The sequence below is a fragment of the Anguilla rostrata genome, chromosome 12 (genome assembly GCF_018555375.3).
Source record: "Anguilla rostrata isolate EN2019 chromosome 12, ASM1855537v3, whole genome shotgun sequence".
Lineage (NCBI taxonomy): Eukaryota > Metazoa > Chordata > Actinopteri > Anguilliformes > Anguillidae > Anguilla > Anguilla rostrata.
In genome coordinates this window covers 8,445,176-8,471,408 of record NC_057944.1, presented here as the reverse complement: position 1 = coordinate 8,471,408, position 26,233 = coordinate 8,445,176, and the positions used below count along the sequence as shown (strand labels likewise).

The 26,233-nt window shown below is 49.2% G+C and overlaps 2 protein-coding genes across 22 annotated transcripts in view; both read right to left on the bottom strand.

Annotated features, from left to right (window-relative positions):
• LOC135235511 (WD repeat and SOCS box-containing protein 1) overlaps positions 1-16,571 on the bottom strand; it is a 26,506-nt gene extending 9,935 nt beyond the window's left edge. Inside the window, exons 1-6 of one of the 2 annotated variants that reach the window (XM_064301041.1) lie at positions 16,450-16,571; positions 16,095-16,152; positions 14,483-14,651; positions 7,095-7,366; positions 3,515-3,646; positions 1,920-2,020 (exon numbers count right to left, since the gene is read on the bottom strand). In XM_064301041.1, the coding sequence (XP_064157111.1) occupies positions 1,920-2,020; positions 3,515-3,646; positions 7,095-7,366; positions 14,483-14,651; positions 16,095-16,134 (714 nt within the window). In that variant the 5' untranslated portion in view covers positions 16,135-16,152; positions 16,450-16,571. Of the gene's footprint in view, positions 1-1,919; positions 2,021-3,514; positions 3,647-7,094; positions 7,367-14,482; positions 14,652-16,094 lie in introns of both variants that reach the window. The other variant, XR_010324400.1, reaches the window with a different exon arrangement.
• A 1,839-nt stretch (positions 16,572-18,410) lies between these two features.
• LOC135235603 (CUE domain-containing protein 1-like) overlaps positions 18,411-26,233 on the bottom strand; it is a 34,256-nt gene continuing 26,433 nt past the window's right edge. Inside the window, exons 9-16 of one of the 20 annotated variants that reach the window (XM_064301240.1) lie at positions 25,625-25,683; positions 25,409-25,475; positions 23,217-24,342; positions 22,604-23,151; positions 22,355-22,550; positions 22,287-22,314; positions 22,195-22,210; positions 18,411-22,156 (exon numbers count right to left, since the gene is read on the bottom strand). In XM_064301240.1, the coding sequence (XP_064157310.1) occupies position 24,342; positions 25,409-25,475; positions 25,625-25,683 (127 nt within the window). In that variant the 3' untranslated portion in view covers positions 18,411-22,156; positions 22,195-22,210; positions 22,287-22,314; ... (1 more) ...; positions 22,604-23,151; positions 23,217-24,341. The other 19 variants (XM_064301239.1, XM_064301236.1, XM_064301237.1 and 16 more) reach the window with 19 other exon arrangements.

The window sequence follows — 26,233 nt, the reverse complement described above, 5'->3', positions numbered from 1 at the left end:
TTCTCAGGTCAACCTGGATTTATCCACATACTGCTAATTCAAAACAGAAGAACACAAAACTTTTAAATATAAAAATATATATTTTTAAAACTAATTTTACTGGACACTTTCTCCAAGACTATCAACGCAAAGTTGACAGAGAACAGGAAATTAAAAAGCCTCGAAGCAAATGGAAACTCTGGGTAACAATGTGACTCCACTGGCTTCTCCGCTGTTTCAGAGCGCTGCTGTTTACAGCGGGCTCTCCAGTCCCAGCGGGCCTACACAAACACGCACAGTCACCGCGAGAAGAGAGGAGAAGAGAGCGTTTGCCGGTCGAAAGGAAGACGCCTTTGGCAAACGCAGCAGGGACTGTGCGACACGTCACAAAGAAAACGGCCTCGCTGTTTCAGCTGGACGGCACAAAGAGAGAACAAACATTTATCATTTATCTCAAGGCCCTACAGCAGCTGTGAGGGCTGCTGTCCTTGCCACGCTCGCGTCGTTTTAACAGAAACAAACCGAAACGCTGTTCTCTTTTTTTTTGTTTTTAAGTGAGGGATGCACAGGGAGAAGGAGAGAGAGCTTATTCAGACGGGTCGCTGTCAGGGGCCGGCTGTCGCGTGCGGTCACGTGTGACAGCTCGTACCGGCACTATGACTTTCGTTCACATACAGAACTCCGTTTCCTTAAAGGCAACTTGGCCTACAGGTGCACTTGGCATTTTGAGAGTGCACTGCTGCCACGCACTACCGCACTACACGTTTTTGTGTGGGACAGTCGGGGCTAGGCAGATTACAGCGCTGTGTGTGCTACGCCTTTATTCCCTTACTTTCTGTGTGCTGTGGAGCGCACTGGACTAGAAGGCCATCTCTGATTGGTTAAAAATCTGCAGCGCTGAACTGGAGGGCCATCTGATTGGTTGAAACTCTGCAGCGCTGTACGGTCGCGATGCAGCGAGGCGTCCATTTCGCAATGGCACGGCGCCCAGCACGCTCGCCGCTGTTCGGCTGGTGCCCGGTAATTGGCGGACACGCGGGCGACGCGGGCAGGACACAGACGGCCCTTTCATCCCGCTACTGTGCCCCCGCCTGCCTGCCCTGACCCCTCTGGCGGTGGCAGGCGGCGCGAGGCTAACCGCCACCATTCAGAAACAGATGCTATCGCTAGCGCCGTGCATTAACGGCGTGCTCTAACGCTAACTGTTTAATAGATACGTTATGCAGAGAGACAGAAGAACACATATGTATGTGGGAAGGAGGAAATCTGACACAGCTGAACAAGTCGTTCAGGAAACTGACTAGGGGAAGAAATGCGGTACTTTGGAAAAAGTGGGGGGGGGGGCTGGAGGGGGAACAGGCTAGCGAGTCTGACAGTAAAATAAGGCAGGGGGGGGTGGGGGTGGGGTGAGTTATGAAAGGTTGTAGACTGTCAAATGAAGGCTTCCATGCGGGTTGGTTAAAAAAATAAATTCAAATAAAATAAATACAAGACAATATGATAAAAGGTTTTAACTATGACAGCGGGGGGAGGGGGACAGATGTGGAGCAGCACCTATGTGCCGGACCCTTTGTGGCTCCGCCCACTACCAACCAATCAGAGCTGAGTTGCCCCCACCTGTGACAGGAAGGGCGAGTCTCAAGTCTGCTGGATCACAAAGGAGGTGGAAAAAGTGAACACCGTATAAGGAAGGGTTCAGTGCCCTGAGTGAGGTCACGCTAATGCTAATGCTAATGCTAACGCTTAAAAAAGGGAGAACTGCCAGGGCTACACTGCTAGCACTGCAGCCAAGGGGAGCCAAGACAGGTGTGCATGTGCATCATTCTGACACACTGACTCTGTATAGAGCCCACGCAAACACGCGCGCGCACGCACGCGCACGCACGCACACACACACACACACACACACACACACACACACACAGGAGGAGAGGACGTACCGCTTTCCCCGCCCCGACGGAGCACAGGACCGAGGAGTCGGGCGAGAAGGCGCTGCAGTACACCCAGTTCTGGTGACCCCGCAGGACCTTCACCATGTTCCCTGCAGGCCGGAGAGAGGACGCGCCGTCAGCACCATGCCCCGCCCACAAAACCACGGCAACCGCCCCTTCACTGAGCGTCGCCTCCATGCCCCGCCCCCAAAACCACGGCAACCGCCCCTTCACTGAGCGTCGCCTCCATGCCCCGCCCCCAAACCACAGCAACCACCCCTTCACTGAGTGTCACCTCTATGCTCCACCCCACCCACAGCAGGACAAAGTGGTGGGAATAAACATTCAGAACTCAACTGTGATCTTGCAGCCGTTTCGTATGAAAGAGAGACACAGGAGAACAGGGGTCTGTGTGATTTCTGACTGCGCTGTGACTGAGGGAATCTACAGTCCGTACATACAGGGGTCTCCCGCATTAACAAAGTTGGCACTTCTTCTTTCCACTAATATCCAGCTTTGGCGTGTGCCATGTGAGACAGAATTCAGTGTTATGAAAAAGGCGCAAGCCGAGCGCGTAGCCGGGCACAGCGCGGCCCCCTCTGAGCAAACAGAAAAGCACACGACTACACTGATACCCTGGACCTGTCGGGTGAGAGTCGTGCGTCACAGGGGGGCGTGGCGTACGGGATGGTGGGGGTGGGGGGGGGGGGGGGGGAGGGGTGAGTGCTGTAGAACAGACAAACACTCCAGCAGACTGAGAAGAAACAGAGCTGACTTTAACCTCTCGCTGCAGGGAGCTCCACGCACTGAGCACACACGCAGGTCAGGCCCTGAAATGCCCCGATGGCTGCTTAAACTGGCTGCAGAGAAACAGAGCTACAGCAGGCTATTAGCCTCACCGCTAATGCTAGCAGCTCCACCGCTAATGCTAGCAGCCTCACCGCTAAAAACACCTGCAGCCTCAACGCTAATGTTAACAACCCCACCGCTAACGCTAGCAGCCTCACCGCTAATGCTAACAGCCCCACCACTAATTCCAGCTGCCTCACCGCTAAAAACACCAGCAGCCTCGACGCTAATGCTAACAACCCCACCGCTAATGCTAGCAGCCTCACCACTAAAAACACTAGCAGCCTCACCGCTAATGCTAGCAGCCTCACCGCTAATGCTAGCAGCCCCACCGCTAATGCTAGCAGCCTCACCGCTAACGGCAGCAGCCCCTGAATTAAAGATGACGGGGCCGTTGGGCGGGGTGGAGGGAGGGCGGGAGGCGAAGTCGCAGTGTTCTTCAGGGATTCCCAGGAGTCTTTGCGGTGAACGACACATCAGATCTAAACAAGCAAAGCGCGCCGCAAACAGCCTGCAGCTGCCAGAAGAGAGGACTTCTCTCCTCCCTCTCTTTAAAGCCCCCTCCTGCCTCATCTCTACACCAGCATCTCTTCACAGGCGCTTAGCAGATGCTCAGTATCCAGAACGCAAGGCTTGCCGTGCCGTTGCCTAGTGAACAGGCGCGATCGTTTCTGCGGCCGAGCTTCCTCAGGGCTGAAGCAGACGGGGGCGTGCTGTTTGGGGGCGGACCCCGGGGGCGGTGCCCCCCAGCTTACCGTCGTCCTTCAGGTCCCACACGCGCAGGGTCTTGTCCCGGGACGCGGACACCAGCACCAGGCTGCCGTCGGGGGCAAAGGTCAAATCCCGCACGATGTCAGTGTGGTCCATCAGGTTCAGAAGCAGCTTGCCTGCAGGAGCAAACCCATTCAGAGGGTCAAAGGAAAACCAGCTACACTGTAATCCAAACTATACTCCAAAACAAGCTACACTGTAATCCAAACTATACTCTAAAACCAGCTACACTGTAATCCAAACTATACTCCAAAACAAGCTATACTGCATCCAAACTATACTCTAGTACAAGATACACTGTAATCCAAACTATACTCCAAAACAAGCTACACCATAATCCAAACTATACTCTAAAACCAGTTACACTGTAATCCAAACTATACTCCAAAACAAACTACATCCAAACTATACTCTAAAACAAACTACACTGTAATCCAAACTATACTCTGAAACAAGCTACACTGTTATCCAAACTACACTCTAAAACCAGCTACACTGTAATTAAAACTATACTCTAAAACAAACTACACTGTAATCCAAACTATACTCATTATAGTGCTAACTACAATCACAAATTACAAAATAAAATGTGCATTTAAAAATGAAAATGTGGAAAAAATATCAGAAAATAAATATATAATTTTTAAAAACACCCAATATCTGGTTCATGTCTCAAAAACAGCCATTGACACACTGGAGAAATGTCTCTATATGAAGGGCAGCTTTTCTCCTGGTGCTTTGTGTGCAGGAAAAACACGTTCGCAGCACGGATGACCGCTGGTTCACACTTTCACACAGGGGCAGTATCCAGTCAGCGTGAAACAGTCTGCGTTTGATCACCGAGCCCCATTCATATCGGCTTTACTGCGCGTGTCACAACACCGAGGGTAAACTCCAGCGGCTCAGTGAGCACACCTTCAGCCAGATAACCGCTGCTCTGCCACACCAGAGCGTGTGAGAGAAGAGACAGGCCCTTTGTGTGTGTGTGTGTGTGTGTGTGTGTGTGTGTGTGTGTGTTTGTGTGTGTGTGTGTGTGTGTGTATTTGTGTGTGTGTGTGCGTGTGTGCGTGTGTGTGTGTGGTGTGTTAGTGTGTGTGTGTTAGTGTGTGTGTGTGTGTGTGGTGTGTTAGTGTGTGTTTGTTAGTGTGTGTGTGTGTGTGTGTGGTGTGTTAGTGTGTGTGTGTTAGTGTGTGTGTGTGTGTGTGTGTGTTTAGTGTGCGTGTTAGTGTGTGTATTTGTGTGTGTGTGTGTGTGTGGTGTGTTAGTGTGTGTGTGTGTTTCATGCTATGCTTAGGGGGGTGGGGGGGGGGCATTATCAGTGCCATCATGGCAAGGGGCTCCTCACCACCCCTACTCCAGCTTAGAAATCTGATTCCCCAGAAGGAAATTAGAGAAAGGGGGCAATGGGGTGGGGGGGGCGGGGCTGGGCACAGGGATGGTCAGACTGACCCAGCGACCTTCGGGCTTGTCTTTTCAAACGCTACGACCGCCATGTTTCCCAAGCTCCCGCGGGGTCTCTCTCCACACCCAGGTCACCTGTTTCCTCCCATAACCTGTGGAGTGCCACCAAAGGGTGCAAACCTGCCCGTCGCCGTAGTTACAGGGCTGTTTTTTTTTAACCAAGACAGTGACCTCTTAAAGCACTCCGAGGTTCGGGCTGAGTGCCTCAGATAAGCGATAAGGCTCGTAGGAGGAAGGAGTAATTCCAGAACGGTAACCTAGAAAGCAAACCCCACCCCCCAACCCCCACAACCACCCACGAGCCCCATCGGCCAATGGAGGCACAGCTTCGGGACCTGCCCCATTGGAGCACCCTCCGAGCCAATGGGAGCGCGGCACCGCGGGTAATAATAGCTGCCGAGGCATGCCGGAATGCGCTGACCTCAGATCAGCTCAGAGCGCGCGGTTACGGTTGTCCCAGTGACCCGGAGCCCTGTAACCCACTGTTCTGGGACGAGGCTGACCGCGCACCACAAACCTCCCTCGTGTTTACACTGGATGTACCGGAACAGACCACACTGCTGGAAACCAGACAAAACCCAGGCAGGGGCAATGTCCACACGAGCCAAAATGGCGCCCGGGGATTGCAAAAGCATTGCTGTTAACTTCAGTCGTCTAAAAATAAAGGTATCAAACGAGCACTCATTTAGAGTCAGAAGGAGTGGCTAAGAGTGCTGCGCTCAGGGGGTCACTACCCGCACAGCAGTCTGAACAGCCGGGTCACTACCCAGCACTACCCAGCACACCAGTCTGAACAGCCAGTTACTACCCAGCACACCAGCCTGAAGGGCCACGACCCTACCCAGCACTACCCAGCACACCAGCCTCAGGGCACCGCCCCCCAGCAGAATGAATGACCCAATGAGGAGACAAACAGGCAAACCGAAAAACAGCGGAGGGGGTGTAAAACAGGAAGGAGGGTCGGGGGTCAGTCGATGGGAGGCCAAACGGGAGAGAAGCAGAGAGACCTTTCTTCATCTCCTGAGAAAAACAAGTTTTAATGGGGGGAACCTGGGGACGGTTCAGGAAATGGCCAGCTGTTTACCTCATACGACTCATTAAACCTGCTCATTCAGCAGGCTCATCATAGCCCTTGCCCAATGTAGAGCTGGGACCAGGCTGGCTCATTATACCCCTTTCCCACTGTAGAGCTGAACCAGGCTGGCTCATTATAGCCCTTTCCCACTGTAGAGCTGAACCAGGCTGGCTCATTATACCCCTTTCCCACTGTAGAGCTGGAACCAGGCTGGCTCATTATACCCCTTTCCCACTGTAGAGCTGAACCAGGCTGGCTCATTATAGCCCTTTCCCACTGTAGAGCTGAACCAGGCTGGCTCATTATACCCCTTTCCCACTGTAGAGCTGGAACCAGGCTGGCTCATTATACCCCTTTCCCACTGTAGAGCTGGAACCAGGCTGGCTCATTATAGCCCGTTCCCACTGTAGAGCTGAACCAGGCTGGCTCATTATAGCCCTTTCCCACTGTAGAGCTGAACCAGGCTGGCTCATTATAGCCCTTTCCCACTGTAGAGCTGGAACCAGGCTGGCTCATTATAGCCCTTTCCCACTGTAGAGCTGAACCAGGCTGGCTCATTATAGCCCTTTCCCACTGTAGAGCTGAACCAGGCTGGCTCATTATAGCCCTTTCCCACTGTAGAGCTGAACCAGGCTGGCTCATTATAGCCCTTTCCCACTGTAGAGCTGGAACCAGGCTGGCCCATTATAGCCCTTTCCCACTGTAGAGCTGAACCAGGCTGGCTCATTATAACCCTTTCCCACTGTAGAGCTGAACCAGGCTGGCTCATTATACCCCTTTCCCACTGTAGAGCTGGAACCAGGCTGGCTCATTATACCCCTTTCCCAACGTAGAGCTGGAACCAGGCTGGCTCATTATACCCCTTTCCCAACGTAGAGCTGGAACCAGGCTGGATTATTACTCCTTTCCCAACGTAGAGCTGGAACCAGGCTGACCCAGGCTGACCCAGACTGAACCAGGCTGACCCAGACTGAACCAGGCTGACCCAGGCTGACCCAAGCTGACCCAGGCTAACCGGGGAGACTGACCCGTGTAGACGTCCCAGATCTTGATGCGCCCGTTGCTGAGGCCCGTGGCGAGCAGCAGCTGGTCCTGGCCGAATTTGAAGCGGTGCCACTCGATGTTGACGCAGCGGCTCTGCTTCTCCGGCACAGACGAGCCGAAGGCCAGCCCCCAGACGACGTCGCCGCAGTCGATGGTGTGCTCCCGCGGCATGCTGGGAGCCAGGCTCCCGTCGCTGTTCTGCCGCGACAGCCGCCGAGGCCCCGCCCCGCCCGGAGCGTCCGCACTGCCCCCAGAGCTGAGAGAGAGAGAGGGAGGAGGGAGGGGGAGAGGAGGAAGGAGAGAGAGGGAGGGAGGAGAGAGGAGGGGGGAGAGGGGAGGAGAGGAGGGGACATAGAGAGGGAGGGAGAGGGAGAGAGGAGGGAGGGGACAGAGGGGGAGGGAGGAGAGGAGGAGGAGAGGGAGAGAGGGAGGGAGGGAAGAGAGGAGGAGGGAGAGAGGGGGAGGGGGAGGGGGAGAGAGGGAGGGAGGGAAGAGAGGAGGAGGGAGAGAATAGCGGGAGGGAGGGAGGGAGGGAAGAAATAAGGGGATGACAAAAAGGATGATGGAGGGAGAGAGAGAAAGGAGAGACGTGACTGTTAAGACACTGGGCTGGTCTTGTTTAAGCAGCATCTCGTCACTCTTCTGTAAAATCCCCCCAATAACAAGGTCTGGAATTAAACAGGCTGGCCAAACATCCAGATTTCTTTTTGGGACTAAAATATCCATCCAGGCATGTTTTCTAAATTTCTAAAAATGTTTTGCTCGTTCCATATATCATTCACCCTGTTATAGCTAAAAATAAGGTATACCCCTATCAGTTACGTCCAACTTTAATCCATGTAGATGGCCAATACTCCACCCCCAACACTGACACTCACACACAGACACACACACACTCTCAAACACACACACACACACACTCACACACGCACTCACACACACATTACATTAATGGTAAACGGTAAATGGACTGCATTTATATAGCGCTTTTATCCAAAGCGCTTTACAATTGATGCCTCTCATTCGCCAGAGCAGTTAGGGGTTAGGGGTTAGGTGTCTTGCTCAAGGACACTTCGACATGCCCAGGGCGGGGTTTGAACCGGCAACCCTCCGACTGCCAGACAATCGGTCATACCTCCTGAGCTATGTCGCCCCTGTCGCACATTACATTCATTTGGCAGATGCTTTTATCCAAAGCGACGTACAAAAACGACGTACACACGCACACACACACACACACACACACACACACACACACGCGCTCGCAGTCTGAACCGGGTCAAACAGCCTTCAGAAGCCTGCCCTGGAGAGCAAATATTGTATCAGCTCTGCAAACAGGAGGCAGATACAGCGTGACGTCCGCCTGCTTCTGCAAACAAATTAACGGCCCGCGGATACCCGGCCAGCCCCCTACGATCGGGGGGGGGGGGGGGGGACACACCGGGCGACGCGTGGGGGAGAACACCCATTCTGATAAAAACAACAACTTTCAATCCCCCAAACAAAAAAAGCCACAAAGCCATCCCCACTCCGGGCAAAACGTTGGGCCAGAGGGGAAAACAGGAATGAGATGAGGTAATGCCCAGGGAGGAGGGCCCTGGAAATTTCCCAGGGTTACATCAGGGAGATTACAAAAACACGTAAATCCCGCTTTTCGGTCCCCGTTCCAGGGGAGAACGACCCCGCGGCCCCCCCCTCCTCCTCCTCCTCCGACCGCGGGCTTAAAGGAGAGACTCGTGACGAGGCGCACACAACGGGGACACTGTTCCGGGGGAGGAGGCGCACTGTGGAAGCGGACCGTCACAAGGCCCAGCTGTGCGTGTGTCGCGCTGGCGGGCGGGCGGGCAGGCGGGCGGGCGGTCAGATGAACCGGAGATAATGTCGGCAGTGTGTCGCCCGGGCAACGCCAGCGGTTTAATGCGCCAACGGTATCCACTGCACTAAAGAGCCGCTCGACTCGCAGCCTGTTTTTAAAAAATATGTTTAAAAAAAAAATGTGTTCTGAAATGCAACCAAGACCCCAGGATACTGTCTCAGGTCCTCAAGTATCCAAGTGAAACAAAAATGCAACAACCAATCAGTTACAATTTTACTCCCGAAATGGAAGTGGATTGTTAAGGAATTACAGGGACAACGGGCCAACCAGGAGTGCAGATCCACGTCTTCTCTGGCAAACCACCACCAACAAGATTCTGACACGTGTAGCGCTCAGAAAAAAAAAAAAACAGTTTCAACTCAGTGACTCCAACTCAAACACCTAAAGAATTTTTTTGCGTTTTTTTTCCTTTTGTTTAAATCCCTTAGGAAACACTTGCATGTTTCCCCTCGTGCCGAAAGTATTTACATACTTGGCCGATTCTCTTCTAGTGAATGAGAAGCCCACGTGACTTTGTGTTTTCCCTCTGGCTGCTGGACAGTAAGACCATAAAGCAATGCTACATCCCTCAGACTACGGCTTAGCAACAGCACGTTCTCACACGGCATTCACAACGCTGATAAGGCCAGAGGCTTCAGATAGCCAGACAGGCCTCAAATTTCATCACGCGGGGCAAACATTCTTACGGTTAGCTAGCTAACTAACGGCTATCGATAGCCAAATGGATCACCGAAGAAGCCCTGGTCCTCCTCCTCCGATTGTTTATCAATGTTGCTAACACAGCTTTGTAGCTAGCCGATGATGTCACTATACAACAGGACTTGGAAAACGTGCTTCAATGATTTCTTTCATGGACGCCCTCCTGTTAAGTCGATGTAACTACACAAAGCAGCTACATTACTGACATCACCGAAAGTACACAGAGTTCTGCAGTTGACAGGAACAAGTGAGCGTGGGGAGATGAGCCTGTTGCCAAGAGCACAAAGCTGGCGGTCGGGTTATGGAAACGCCAAGGGAACACGCTGCAGAACTGCTCCACTTTTAACGGCCTGGAGAATTATTTCCACATGTGGTGAGTGGCAAAAATTCTCTCCCTTCCAGAGACAGACAGACATACAGATTATAAGGCAAGGTGCAAATAGCTGTGTCTGTAGTTATTTTTAAAAAGGGCAATGAGGCCAAAATTCAGGGCATCCATCACAATGGCCCTGGGGCTGGGGAACAGAAACCCCTGGAGGTGTGTGTGTGCAAGACATCCGAGACCAGGGCTCGCAGGACATCGTGTGCATAACACACCAGGAATAAGCTGACTACTACAGCCGCTATACATCAGCTAGGCCTTCGCCAGTCTCTAAATGACCTTCACCAGCCTCTAAATGACCTTCACCAGTTTCTAAATGACCTTCACCTGTCTCTAAATGACCTTTACCAGTCCCTAAATGACCTTCACCACTGTCAAAATGACCTTTGCCAGTCTCTAAATGACCTTCACGAGTCTCCAAATGACCTTCGCTCGTCTCTAAATGACCTTCACCAGTCTCTAAATGACTTTCACCCCTCTCAAAATGACCTTCACCAGTCTCGAAGTTACATTCACCAGTCTCCAAATGACATTCACCCGTCTCAAAATGACCTTCACCAGTTTCTAAATGACCTTCAGCAGGCTGTTTACATGCTGCGCTGAACAAGATCAAGATCAATATTTAAATGCTGCCCAGAAAAGGATACATGCGTATCTTTTCTTTTTAAGGAGAGCAAACAATATTTCCGTCTTTTCTCAGATGGGGGGAAATCAAGGGGATTACAGACAGAGATGGGCTCACAATTCAGAAAGTGCTTGAGCACAAGGGATTTGAGCCCTTAGCCGCACAGGAAGGATTCACATATGGGGCACTATTTTAACAGTCAAGGCACAACTGCCAAACGTTAGCCCTAACAGAAGGTGCTGGCGAATTAGGGCATATCCAACTCAATTTCGCTAAATCACAACTTCAACTAAGTTTCATTCATTTCAGACCTGCACTTCACATAAGACATGCACTTAAGAAACAACTCCAAAGCCAATCAGTCCTACCTCTCTTGTGAATTTTTTAACATCCGTTTATACAGCTGGGCATATACTGAAGCAATACAGGTTATGTGCTTTGCCAAGGGTGCAACAGCATCGTCCTAGCGGGGACCTGACCTAGCAGTTACTTAACCATGCAGCCCTGCCTCTGCTATGTCATGTAGAATGCAGCACGCCACAAAGAATGTGCTGACACTATGAGAGCTATATTGCAATGTGCCACCTGACCGGTCCAAAACGTCTGAAGAGCATTCTTAACATTCCAACGGTTTGCTCAATCGCTGACCTAGGCCCGGCCAATCAAAAGCGATTAAAATCGAGCTGTCAGCGTGTCCTGGGCTCAATGTTCGGAGCGGGTAGCCAGGATTCCGTTGGACGGCCACTATCGCCTATCAGCCACTATCCCCTAACAGCCACTATCCCCTAACAGACAGTGTATATGCACTCCCTATAGCACAGCACGTCCATATGACGCCCCATTACTTATTCCACCCGACTAGAGTGACAGTTCAAAAAATGACATGATGAAAACATTTTACAGCCGTGTACCTGACGCTGTTTGACGAGTGTAGAGCTGTCCTCTCACGTTCCTAGCGTCTCTCCTTCAAGACGCTTGCATTGATTAACTCCGTTAGGCTGCATCACGAAAGCAAACGACGTTGGACCGCATGCCTAAACACAGCTTGCCCACCAAACTGTCAAAATTACATAAAATAAATATTCTCGCATTCCGTGTGGCGTGTTCACGAATTCACACGTGCGGCGCGTTCATAACGCCAGCAATACAGCGCGGTGCGGCCGCGTTCCAGTTTAAGCCCGGCCTGGGCTGGTTTAAGACTGAAACGAATCGTCGAACACCAAAACCAGTACAGTGCCGAATATTTCGACCTCGTCCCATCCACGTCGACAGGTTTACTGCAGAGCACGAAACCACCAACCCTGCCGCACAGGCAGCAAACATTTTACCTGCGGGAAAGGAAACCAACTATTCCGCTCGCCCCCGAGTAGGTTTGTCCTTACGTTCTCCCAAACGCAGGGCCCGTGGGCTGAAGGTTGGCTGCCTCACAGAATGAGCCACCTCTTCGCCCATTGAAGGCGCCCGAGAAACTGAACTGGCTTGTTTGGACAACTAGAGAGGGGTCACAGAAAGAGGAGAGCTGCAGCACAGGACTGAGCAGAGGCCTGGTCCTCACAGCGCAGCTAATAAACACACATCCACACAAAGCCTGGTCCTCACAGCGCAGCTAATAAACACACATCCACACAAGGCCTGGTCCTCACAGCGCAGCTAATAAACACACATCCACACAAGGCCTGGTCCTCACAGTGAGGCTAATAAACACACATCCACATGAGGCCTGGTCCTCACAGCGCAGCTAATAAACACACATCCACACAAGGCCTGGTCCTCACAGCGGAGCTAATAAACACACATCCACATGAGGCCTGGTCCTCACAGCGGAGCTAATAAACACACATCCACACAAGGCCTGGTCCTCACAGCGGAGCTAATAAACACACATCCACATGAGGCCTGGTCCTCACAGCGCAGCTAATAAACACACATCCACATGAGGCCTGGTCCTCACAGCGGAGCTAATAAACACACATCCACACAAGGCCTGGTCCTCACAGCGGAGCTAATAAACACACATCCACATGAGGCCTGGTCCTCACAGCGGAGCTAATAAACACACATCCACACAAGGCCTGGTCCTCACAGTGCAGCTAATAAACACACATCCACACAAGGCCTGGTCCTCACAGCGGAGCTAACAAACACACATTCACATGAGGCCTGGTCCTCACAACGCAGCTAATAAACACACATCCTCCACTCCAGGGTGAGAGAACTCAATGAACTCAACACCTTCATTACTTTCTTTTACGATGACATAATTTATTCCAGTAATAAACCTGTAGGGGCCGCAGTCCAGGACAAAGCAGACACACAATGAGAGAATCAGACACACACACACAGACACAGAAGCAGACATAAACACACACACACAGACACACACACACACACACACACAGACACACACACACACACACACACACACACACACACACACACACACACACACACACACACACACAGACAAACACACAGACACACACACACACACACTCACACACACACAGACACACACACACACACACACACACGCACACAGCCCGTGGCGTACAGAAGGCCGTGTGCAGGCAGACGCTCGGGGGGCCGGTGCCAGGCGGGAGCAGCAGCCGCATTATGAGCAGCTCATTCAGCCCGGGGAGCAGCACAAAGGGCCTTCACCGCGCCGCGGCCCGCCGGGGAGCCGCCATTGTGCCGGCGCGGTAAGGCGAGACGCGGTGTGACGGCCCGCCCGCGAGCCGCCGGCACCGCTGTCAAAGGGGCCCTGCACCGGACACAACGCCGTGCGCCGTGTGGGCCCCGATCCAATGCCCTCAGGCCGTGTGGGCCCCGATCCAACGCCCTCAGGACCCACGGCCCTCAAGCAGCCACCAAAACACACACCTGGCCGTGCCCGGCCCCTGCCCACCCTGCCCACTCCTCCTCTCAGGCCCTGAACGTGGCTCTGAAAAGCTGCTTTTGGTCTGAGAAATACAGCCTGAGAACACGGTTCACGGGCGGGCTGCCGGGGGCTCATTCGGGTAAGGCACCGCGCTGTGGAGCACGGATGAGCCCCACGGTCTCGGATCGAATCCAGACTGTCAGAGGGGTTCAGCCGGCTAGGGGACTGCATTTCCCCCGCCATCTAGCAACCCCCCCCCTCCCACCCCACACTGGAGGATCGGGTGTCTGTGGGCCGCTGACTCTGCTCTCTGTGGGCTTAGCTGTAATCCGCAGTGTGAAAAGAAGCAGCACGTGCTTCGGAGAACTGCGGATGCCTACGCTCTCCCAGATCGGCTGTAGCGTTGAACGCGGATGCGATCGCAGTCAATTTGGCATTCCAAACTAGCATGGGAATTGGGCATGTTCAGCCCCACGCCACCTGTCAAATTTCTTTCCAAAAAGTTTTAAAAATTGATTTACAAATTTTGAAAAAAATCATGAAAAAAAAGTGTAATAAGTAAGCTGCAGTGTAATAAGTGAAAGTGTAATAAGTAAGCTGTAGTGTAAAAAGTAAGTGGGTGAGTTATATTAGCAAGAAGCAATGCAATAAGAACGTTGTAGTGTAATAGTAAAAGGCAGTGTAATAAGTAAGTGGTAGTGTAATAAGTAAGTGGGTACTGTAATAAGTATGTTGTAGTGTAATAGTAAAAGGCAGTGTAATAAGTAAGCAGACGTGACATAAGCAAGAAGCAGTGCAATAAGTAGGTGTGTTAGTGTACTGAACAGTTAGTATGTACAAAAAGGCAGTGTAGTAAGCAGATGTACAGAGCATAAGTAGGCTAGTGAACGAAGGCATGTGTGTGCATCTCACAAGTTGCTGAGGCATCTGAACCAGGGTACGAGCCGCACGACACGGTGGCCTTGTGACCAAGCAAAGTAGGAGCCATCAGGGGCAAAGGCCACTGACCAGGTCTCCCGCCCGGACTTCTGGTCAAAAGGAGCAACAGGCACCAAGAGTTCACCGATGGGCTTAGCCTTACCTGAGGAGAGAGAACACAAAAGAGTCAAACACACAGTAACTCCACCCCCTCACCCTGAGAGAACACACACAGTAACTCCACCCCCTCACCCTGAGAGAACAACACACCCTGTGACTCCACCCCCTTACCCTGAGAGAACAACCCACCCTGTGACTCCACCCCCTTACCCTGAGAGAACAACCCAAACTGTGACACCACCCCTTACCCTGAGAACAACCCACCTGTGACTCCACCCCCTTACCCTGAGAGAACAACCACACCTGTGACTCCACCCCCTTACCCTGAGAGAACAACCCACCCTGTGACTCCACCCCCTTACCCTGAGAGGACAACCCACCCTGTGACTCCACCCCCTTACCCTGAGAGAACAACCCACCCTGTGACTCCACCCCCTTACCCTGAGAGAACAACCCACCCTGTGACTCCACCCCCTTACCCTGAGAGAACAACCCAAACTGTGACACCACCCCTTACCCTGAGAACAACCCACCCTGTGACTCCACCCCCTTACCCTGAGAGAACAACACACCCTGTGACTCCACCCCCTTACCCTGAGAGAACAACCCACCCTGTGACTCCACCCCCTTACCCTGAGAGGACAACCCACCCTGTGACTCCACCCCCTTACCCTGAGAACAACCCAACCTGTGACTCCACTGCTTACCTGTGCACCATATGGTTCATAAATCTATCCTAAAATTACAGCCACATGCTCACGCTTAAACGCTGCTTCTGAAAAAGTTCAGGGGGTCGTTTCACAAAGTTTTCAGAAGCTGGAAAAGCACTTCGTTGACTTATAATTTTTCAAATCCACAGTGACAGAGTATTCGATAGAGAATATAAAGAGAATGCTCGTGCACGAATGTAATCGTTATTCTCCCGTTTGAGAAATAGTTCAAAGCGGTCACACGAACGTGCGCGCCGCGCAACTGGTTACCAGGCCAGGAGCGTCCTGCCTTGTGTCTCGTGTTGTGATTTCCTTACAGAGTCAGACTGCGCACCCCCCGCCCCCAACTGGCTCAGGAGACACTGGTATGCACGGGGGAGGGTTCTAAATGATCTGTAAACAGTAACTTACATTAATTATCTACTAAATTATCCGTCTGATCGTGATATCTTCTAGAAAAGTTTTTTTAGCACACGCTTGCTAATGTTTGATATCTAAGTTGGTTAAGTTAACTTGCTTGCAAAACTAACAACCTAGCAAACATCTGCCAATTTTTTTAAAAAGAGGGGGTTCTTGCCAAATGACAACAAAACAAACGATCCAACAAGCCATGCAGCGCAAAACAACTGTTTCGTTAGTCTAAAATAATTATAGCAAACGTTAACATTAACCCGTTAGGCCTACAGCAAACGAAACGCGAATGTTTGGACTATGCCACAACCTCATCACATCACATCAATGTAGCCCAAAGAAAATATTTTTTTGAGAATACTCACCTATGTCATTTTCGTTTACAGAATCTGGGAAGCTTGCCATCTAAATAGAAACAGAACTCTAAAAAGGCAAATTTACGAAAAGAATGCCAATAAGACAGGTTAACAAAAGAGAAGGAATATCCACCGATTTTTTCTCAGACGACTGGAAGGAAACAGACGCGCGTATCAGTACAGTAGCTAGCAAGGTACGCGAGCTTAACAGAAAAATTGCAAAAGGAATTCTAAAACAATATGCATTTCTGGTAGAACTAAAATACTATTCTGTTTTTATTTACACGCGGCATTTGTTCAATATAAATAACCAGGAATATTCCGTGTAATATCAAAAAAATCTTGCAGATCTTTCAAACCGTACAGCACTCGCAGAACGTCAATTTTCTCCCGACACGCTAGACAGATATTCTGAGATACAATGGCCGCTGGCTGGCTGGTATTTTTGTGGTAGGCGGTTTATTCATTACACGTCATCACAGTTACCAAGGTGACGGAAAGGAACCTCCTCAAAGATTGTGTATGCGTCCAAGACTGGACAACCTCTGTTGTACACAGTGCACTACGTACACGTGTGACACGTACGCACGTTTTTTTTTCTCAGGCGCGGGTACATTGTAACGAATAAGCTCATCGAGCGCCATCCGCTGTTTGCGATGTGGCCTTCCATACGCTGTACTACTGATAGTTAATAGACAATGATAGAATAGTATAGTTACAAGTGATTAGCTTGCAACCATGTTTATTTTTTATTATTTTGCAGTGGCGGTTGTTGAGCTGAAATTGAAGAGGCCGGAAACTTCCCGTTGGTCTCTATCTGTTTACAATCATTTTCCTGGCTGTAATGATCAGTTTAAAGGGACGTTTTCAGCGGCCGCCCCGTCTATTTTCAGCTCCATGGTCCACAAACAGAAACGTTTTTGGGGAATTATTTTATCAGTATGGCGGGAAATCTATCCTGACAGAGACAAGTGATTCAACTGGGAAATGTGTATAGGCTAGCTCATGCACGAGATTATGTAGGCTATAGGCTACGAAGTTTTGTGAAAATTAGTTGTTGCAATTTAAAGGTCAGAATTCTGCTCTTTAATTTTACAGCCGCCTGGAGGCCCATTGGCCCATCCATTACATTGAATTGACATCTCGCCTCCAAGTCACCTAAACAGACTGCCAAAGCTCGCACCTCTTATCGTTTACCATCCCACGAGAAATTGCGAAAACGTAGAGTAATAATAATAATAATAATAATAATGATAATAAAAGACCATACGATAAAAATAGGACCTCAGCCCTACAGGCTTGAAAAATGTCTTGACCACAGATCTCTACAGCTAGAGATCTGTGCTCAAGACATTTCACTTTAAAGGTCCAGGAAACTGAAATCGGTTGAATTCTTTGCTAATGCGTTATTTAAATGCGTTTTTGCATTTACAAATGGCCAGGAAATATTTACAATTCATTCTTGCAAAATAAATAAATAAATAAAAATGACCGGTGAAATCATTTCTAATTGTAGCCTAATATGTAAATGATGCTCTTGACACTTTTGCGCGGGCAAGCCACGTTCAAAATGGCTGAGCATTCCACCTTCTCTGGATACAGAAAAAACAATGTTTTTTTTCTTCTTTTCCATTAAATAAGGAGACCCACAAGAAATTGGTTTCATTTCTGGAGGCGCACGGGCACAAGTAGGCCCACCGTTAGCTAGCGAATATTAAATAGCTTTCAAGCCTTTCTTTACTCGGGTGTAATGTCTGGAGTTTCAGACTGCTGTCCAGTCTAATGTTAGGTCTAGAGCAGCTCAATGTCACTGCGTTATTGTGGCTTAGTGCATGTTGCTTCCTTTCGTGTTGTCTGGTAGTCTAATGTGACTGCACGGTACAACCTGTTCTAACCTAGCGACCAATAACGGTTTAATATGTAACGTGTCGTATGTACATGAATATTAATGAGCAAAGGATGCACGCCCATACTGTCCTTATCTGCTGAGCAGATCACGATGATTTAAAACTGTTTATTAAAATGTAATGGTAATAATTCGGTTAAAAACTTATAATACATTAATAATAATAAATAATAAATTAATAAATAATAAATAATAAATTAATAATAAATTAATAAATATTAAGGCAATCAATTGTCTTTTAGGAAATATAACCACAATTTAAATCCAAATTCCTGGACCTTTAAAGGATTAAAAGGTCCTATAAAGCTGTGTGTCAGCGCCATCTTCTGGTTCAACTGTGCAAAATCAGATGGCAATTTCTCTCTAAATCCGAGGTCACAACTCTGGAACACCGTTGCAATTGAAATAAAGCACAAATAAACGCCACAGATGAGATCGTTTAATATCATTTGGAATAACAAAAGCCCAAAACGTTAGAAAGGGTACAACACAATTTATTTAAATCGCTAATAAACATTTCTGTAGGGTAAGAAACGTTGCGGAAAATATCTTGAAAGTCCTCATCATTAACCTCCAAAAAATAAAATAAAAATAAAAATAATGCATAAAAACCACTTAAGTGTTTAAGGCAGGGATACTCAAATCTGGTCCTCGAGGCCAGTCGTACTGTTGCTTTTCTTTCTCAACCCATAGTTAAGTGGTCGATGGATCGGCCAGAGAATTTGCTTACCTCACCTGATGTCCCAGGTTTAAATCGGCCCTGATTAGAGTCCCTTGAAACCCGACAGAAGGCTAGCCTACTACAGACCTCGAGGGCCAGGTTTGAGTATCCCTGGTTAAAGGTTTAAACTTGCATATAAACGTGTTTTGGATACGACCTGTCATTCAATAAATATACGCTCAGTCAATGTTACGCACTAACCGCAATCCATAATGCCTTTAAAGTTTATAATACATTCTTACCTGAAAATACAGCGAACATTCTTATAGGGTTACCATCCATTCCACGTGTGTAGGCCTATTATAAACTTTTATAGCATGTGTTTTAAGCGGTTATAAGTGACCTATTTTACTATTTCAATCACACTGACATGTAAAGAAAGCGTTTACCATTTGCTCTAGGCCAACACTGAACGGTAGTGAAAGGCCTGTTACTGCATTAAGGATTTTGAACAAGGGAGAAGAGTTTAAGATGAGTAACACAAACAGCTGCAACTAAGAACATCGTAGGCTACTGTTCCTCGGTAACTACGTTTAGCGCAGGTGCAATAACCTTCGACTGAGTGACAGGGTTTTTTTCAACTTCAGATGGGCCCTGCTGTCCTGCGTTTTGTTCGCATCTACCAGGACCCTATGAAAACAACGGTAAACTCATTTGTTCAATTTGCAGATTTAAACCGATATACCACAGAGCTGCACTGTAACTGGAACAGCTATCCACATCTTTGAAATAGCGGTGGGCTAGTCCCGTTTTATTACAGTCCTGTGGCATCCAGGTTCAAACTCCAGCTAAGCACCCTGCAACTGACCCATTGCGAGTTATCAAGCGTAGGCTACGGTACTGGGATACCCAACGTGTAATCATTCTACACTGTTTTTGAACGTAGAAAACGGTTTCTGGAATATTATTGGCCATTTCACTTGTGCTTGTAGCTACATGGCAGTCTAGGAGCGAGTTTGAACAGCGCGTAGGGTAGTCTGTTCCCTGAGAGGATTAACTGCGTATTGGTATCATGTGTATATCCAGAGTGAAGTGGCATGTTCTCCATGACAATATAAAATCAAATTTGACTCCCCATTTTACCATTTAAAAAAATGGCATCTTTAAAAAATTCAAGCAGGCCTGAATTTTCCCGAATATTGCGCAAATATGCACGCGCTCCTCTCTGCAGTTGAACGTCAACAGCGGTGGTAGCTGTTGAGATGAAAATAGGCGGGGCAGAAAACGTCCCTTTATAACTGATCATTCATCAATTCAGTTTGTCAATACAGCAATTAGTTCACCACTCATACTCATACTCAATACCATCAGATGTAGACAGTTCTCAATTGGGCTACTTAGACGAGTAATATTTTATTTGCATCTCTGGCACATTTTTTAATCAAGGAAAATTAATGGAAACTGGACGAGACCGATAATCAGTTTAACTTTTCCGCCCACCCATTTTCAGCTCAGCGCCGGCCACTGATGAAAAACTTTAACCAAACTAAGCTTTTTTTTTTTATTTCTCTCTCTCCCGTCCCCCTCCCCCACCAGCACTAAAAAAAATGTAATAAATAAAAAAGCGGAGCGGTAAAACTTCGTGACCCATATTATAAAAAGGAGCATGATCACGCGCGTTCTTCTTCTAGGACACGCTGGCTACAGTATTCTAGAGGATCCAAGCAGAGTTCAGTTCACCATCCTGCATGGGCCCTTGTCAAGGTCTTCGTTTAATTTTGATTGGTACACTGGAAAACCATATAACCTCAAATCCTCGGCGCAGCAGACACGGTAAAGCATGCAACTGTCCTCTGACAGGCATCTCAGTGACATGAATTAGGGGGACTCCAGAGCAGATACGAATTTCATGAGCAAAACCTCACAATATATAACTGGCCTGTAGCCTAATCAATTAAATTAGGCTCAAAACAGCAAGGGAGGTTCTAGAAAAATTCTGATTATATCTTAATTGAAGCAAGCCAGCTCCACCACAGATTCCATACAGTAACCAGTGGATCCACTCCCGTGTTCCTCCAGCATTTCTTATGCTACTGTGTTTTCTTTGCCCCGTGAGGTTGGTTTAATTTTGCAGCAGGAGTTTCCAGCGAAAATGACAATTTATGAAGACTCATGACGAGCGTGCCCAAGGACAGGACTTTCGCTGACAGTGGTTTTGTCCCTGATCATGTCCCTTCAAGAATACCCACAAGATGCCAAAAAGCGAACCATTTTCTTACAAAAAAAGCTCACAATCTAGAGAATGAAGAGAATCTGTGACTCCACTCGCTGAAAGCGTAAAAAATGCAGCCAGAGGTCTGTTCCTGTATTAGAGGAAGCCAGTGGCAACGCCGTCGAATTAGGTAGCTACATAACATCAGTTACATGACAAGGAACCCCTTGTTAACTAACCTTTGGTACTGAATCTTAGATGAACTGAAAGGACACTGAAAGATCTCGTGCTTAGAACCGACCGATTCCGCCCCTAGTGCTCGTGCTAGAACGGCAGGTGTGCGAAGCTGACCTGCTTGTGCATAAGAGACAGAGAATCTGTGGATTTGAATGTTTAAGTGGGCCAGCAGGTGCATTACAGCAACACCTGTGCTGACTCAGAGACTCAAATCAGAGACGACTCCGGTTTCAATTCAAACCACCATTGCCACACCTGGTTGAGACCCAAACTGTACACGTGGCGTTCAAAGTATCAAAGTAATAACCAGATATTGAAAATGGGGGGGTGGGGTTGTGCATGGGTGCACGGGTGACCTTTTTAATAACTGTTTTAAAATCAAAGGGACTGGGGGAGACAGTAGGCAGATACCATTCAAACATGGCTACAAGCTAAAAGTTTCCACTCAAAACTTTAATTTGTTACTTCGATCGTGACCCTCTGCGATTTTACTGAGCCATCGAACCGCAGGTTTCCTTACAATCCACATCATCTCCGAACAGAGGCCTCCTCCCCTTCCTTATCTTCCACCCGCCCCCCCCACTCCCCTCCCCATTTTCCATTTCACAAGATACAAACACACAGCCATCAATTACTGGTAAATATTACTGGATCTTCTCTATCAAATATCTCTAATAATTAACAATAAGAACATTAATACCATAAAAAGAATACTGTTTTCTACCTAGGTGGACACTCCTTTCATGTCACGCAGTTATAACTGAACTGCTATTATTATTATTATTTTTAGAGCCATCAATAACAATAATAATGTTTTGACAATTTATAATAATAATAATAATAATAACACTTAGGGAAGTTTTTAGATATGGCAGTTGAGCGTTGAGGGGCAGGACACTTCCTGTTCCTCTCATTCCTCTGCGTAGGAGCGTTCCAGCGTGGAGATGCTTGTGTGGTGTGAGCCCTGCTGAGAAACCAGGCTGGGCCACAACCGCAGTCTGATCAAAACAAGCTTAAAAACCAAGAGCAGGGCCTAGCAAAACCGAGAGCAGGACCTAACAAAACCAGAGCCTAACTAAACCGAGAGCAGGACCTAACAACACCAGGGCCTAACTAAAGCAAGAGTAGGGCCTAAATAAAGCGAGAACAGGGCTTAACTAAAGTGAGAGCAGAGCCTAACTAAACCAGGGCCTAACAAAACGGAGAGCAGGACCTAACAAAACCAGGGCCTAACAAAAAACCAAGAGCAGGACCTAACAACACCAAGGCCTAACTAAAGCAAGTGTAGGGCCTAAATAAAGCGAGAGCAGGGCCTAACTTAACCAGGGCCTAACTAAACCGAGAGCAGGGCCTAACTTAACCAGGGCCTAACTAAACCGAGAGCAGGGCCTAACTAAACCGAGAGCAGGGCCTAACTAAACCAAGAGTAGGGCCTAACTAAACCAGGGCCTAACTAAACCAAGAGTAGGGCCTAACTAAACCAGGGCCTAACTAAGCAGGGCCTAACTAAACCAAGAGCAGGGCCTAACTAAACCGAGAGCAGGGCCTAACTAAACCAAGAGCAGGGCCTAACTAAAGCGAGAGCAGGGCCTAACTAAACCAAGAGCAGGGCCTAACTAAACCAAGAGTAGGGCCTAACACCAGGGCCTAACTAAACCAAGAGTAGGGCCTAACACCAGGGCCTAACTAAACCAAGAGTAGGGCCTAACTAAAGCGAGAGCAGGGCCTAACTAAAGCGAGAGCAGGGCCTAACTAAAGCGAGAGCAGGGCCTAACTAAACCAAGAGTAGGGCCTAACTAAACCAGGGCCTAACTAAAGCGAGAGCAGGGCCTAAATAAAGCGAGAGCAGGGCCTAACTAAAGTGAGAGCAGGGCCTAACTAAACCAAGAGCAGGGCCTAAATAAAGCGAGAGTAGGGCCTAACTAAAGAAAGAGCAGGGCCTAAATAAACCAAAAGCAGGGCCTAACTAAAGAAAGAGCAGGGCCTAACTAAAGAAAGAGCAGGGCCTAAATAAAGCGAGAGCAGGGCCTAAATAAAGCGAGAGCAGGGCCTAACTAAAGTGAGAGCAGGCCTAACTAAACCAAGAGCAGGGCCTAACAAAACGGAGAGCAGGACCTAACAACACCAGGGCCTAACTAAAGCAAGAGCAGGGCCTAAATAAAGCAAGAGCAGGGCCTAAATAAAGCAAGAGCAGGGCCTAACTAAAGCAAGAGCAGGGCCTAACTAAAGCGAGAGCAGGGCCTAACTAAAGCGAGAGCAGGGCTCACATTTGGTCTTCCTAAAAGCCGCCTCATTCTCTGCTGTGGCCCAGTGGGTGGTTGCGGAGGCTCTGGTTCTTCACAGCAGCTGCCATCTTGTTTGATATCGGTTTTTGCCCCAGTGATGCACACACCCGGAGACGGGGCCGCAGCCAGCAAGCAACACCGCAGACCGTGATCCTCTGGGGCGGTCAAATAAGGAGGAGCTTTAAGCTGTCCAAGCATGGGTTCACCGGCTTTCTCCAACTTCCTGTCCAATTTCCTGCGAGAGGATGAGAGGTGGGGAGGAAGGGGGGGATTTTTGGCATGTGGCCGGTTCTCCCATAAGCCGAGGAGCACTTTGAGGGTCAAAGGTCATCCTGCATTCCGAATCCTGATGTAAAAGCCAGCAGCGGGACCTGTGCCATGAAGCAGAGGCTCCTGGGAAAGTGTTCAAGTCTCTGTCCCCCAGGAGACTCCAAAAATGGCTGCTCACGGGTTGCCAGATCATGGAATAACTCAGAAAAAGTCCCCAGTGCTCCAGCACGTCTGATCTGTAGACACTGGTCAGACCAGACATTGCCTGAACCACACAAAAAAGATACTAGCAAGACACAATCAATTCATAAGGAAAATTAATCATCATAATTCAATTTTTTTTTCTTCTTCTCAATAGAAATTTCAGGGCAAAAAAAAGATAAAAAGGGACACAAAGACTGCATTTGTGTTCTGATTCTAAGCAATCAAAAATAAACAGATAATTATAATGGTTATAATGGTAATAAAAAAACCGTCACAGGCCCAAAGTTAGGAGGAGGACATAGTTCTGTTGAGGCCACCTCCTCAGTGGGCGTGGCGCAGTTTGAGGGGGTGCAGGGATTGGCTGGTCCGGGTGAGAGGAGGAGGGGTCAAAGAGCGGCCGAGCCACCAGTCACGGCGGGTGGAGGGGCGGGATGTATTTGTCGTTGCCGTGGAAACCCTGAAGTGGTGCGTCCAGGCCCGATCTGCACGTGAAGGATTCAGAAACACTTGTGAGCAACATTTCCATCAGACCGCGTCTCTCTCTCCGACCGCCCTGCCGAAACCCCCCTCAGCGGTCCTCCTCCCCACCAACCCTACACACTTACCGCCAACCCTTCTCTGAGCGCTCACAACCCTCCCCACCAACCCTACACACTTACCGCCAACCCTTCCCTGAGCGCTCACAACCCTCCCCACCAACCCTACACACTTACCGCCAACCCTTCTCTGAGCGCTCACAATCCTCCCACCAACCTACACCTTACCGCAACCCTTCTCCTCTCTGAGCGCTCACAACCCTCCCCACCAACCCTACACACTTACCGCCAACCCTTCTCTGAGCGCTCACAACCCTCCCCACCAACCCTGCACACTTACCGCCAACCCTCCCCACCAACCCTACACACTTACCGCCAACCCTTCTATGAGCGCTCACAATCCTCCCCACCAACCCTACACACTTACCGCCAACCCTTCTCCCTTCTCTGAGCGCTCACAACCCTCCCCACCAACCCTGCACACTTACCGCCAACCCTTCTCTGAGCGCTCACAACCCTCCCCACCAACCCTGCACACTTACCGCCAACCCTTCTCTGAGCGCTCACAACCCCCCACCAACCCTGCACACTTACCGCCAACCCTTCTCTGAGCGCTAACGGACTTTCACAACCCTCCCCACCCATCAAAACAAACCTCACCGTTGGCCGCCAATCATCAACCAGGCAGCTAATCACATGACTGAATGTCCGGGGGGGTGAGAGAATCTAATGAGTCAGCAGTGTACACACTATGGTCAGCAGGCCAGGTTCCTTTGATGTTACAGCCCGTGCGGTACTGCGGTATATTGGTTCAGAAACTGGGCTTGCAGGTTTGATTCCCATATGGGACACAGCTGAGGTAGCCCTGAGCAAAGGCACATTGCTGCAGTACATATTCAGCTGTGTAAATGGACACCACATAAAAAGCTGTGTGCATCGCTCTGGATAAGAGCATCTGCTAAATGCCTGTAAAGTCAGGACTTGGGAACAGGAGACTGCTGGTGTCTCTTACCATGATTCTTCCTTTTGGGGCTCCACCTCTTCCTGTGTGGCTGGTCTCCTAAGCTGGCCCTCTTCCTCTGTATTAACATGATATATAATATATTTAACAGCAAGAAAACACAAAGCAAATAATACAATCACCTCAATACTACTACAAATAATTACAGCCAAATATTATTACTAATAAGACTATTTCCATTAAATAATAATAATAATAATAAGTCACCACATGGATTTCCCTCCACGTCGTCCAGCAGGTTGGCGGTGGACGCAGCAGTGCCCAGGCTGTAGGGCGAGTCAAAGAAAAACAGAAGATCCGTGCGCCCTCATCTACTGACCCAGGATCAGCCAAATCTACAGCACAGTGCGCCCTCAGCTACTGACCCAGGATCAGCCAAATCTACAGCACAGTGCGCCCTCAGCTACTGACCCAGGATCAGCCAAATCTATAGCAGTGTTCCATCAGCTACTGACCCAGGATCAGCCAAATCTACAGCAGTGTTCCATCAGCTACTGACCAGAATCAGCGAAATCTACAGCACAGTGCGCCCTCAGTTACTGACCCAGGATCAGCCAAATCTACAGCAGTGTTCCCTTAGCTACTGACCCAGGATCAGCCAAATCGATAGCACAGTGCGCCTCAGTACTGACCAGGATCAGCCAAATCTACAGCACAGTGCGCCTCAGCTACTGACCCAGGATCAGCCAAATCTACAGCACAGTGCGCCCTCAGCTACTGACCCAGGATCAGCCAAATCTACAGCACAGTGCACCCTCAGCTACTGATCGAGGATAAGCCAAATCTACAGCACAGTGCACCAGCTACTGGGTCAGT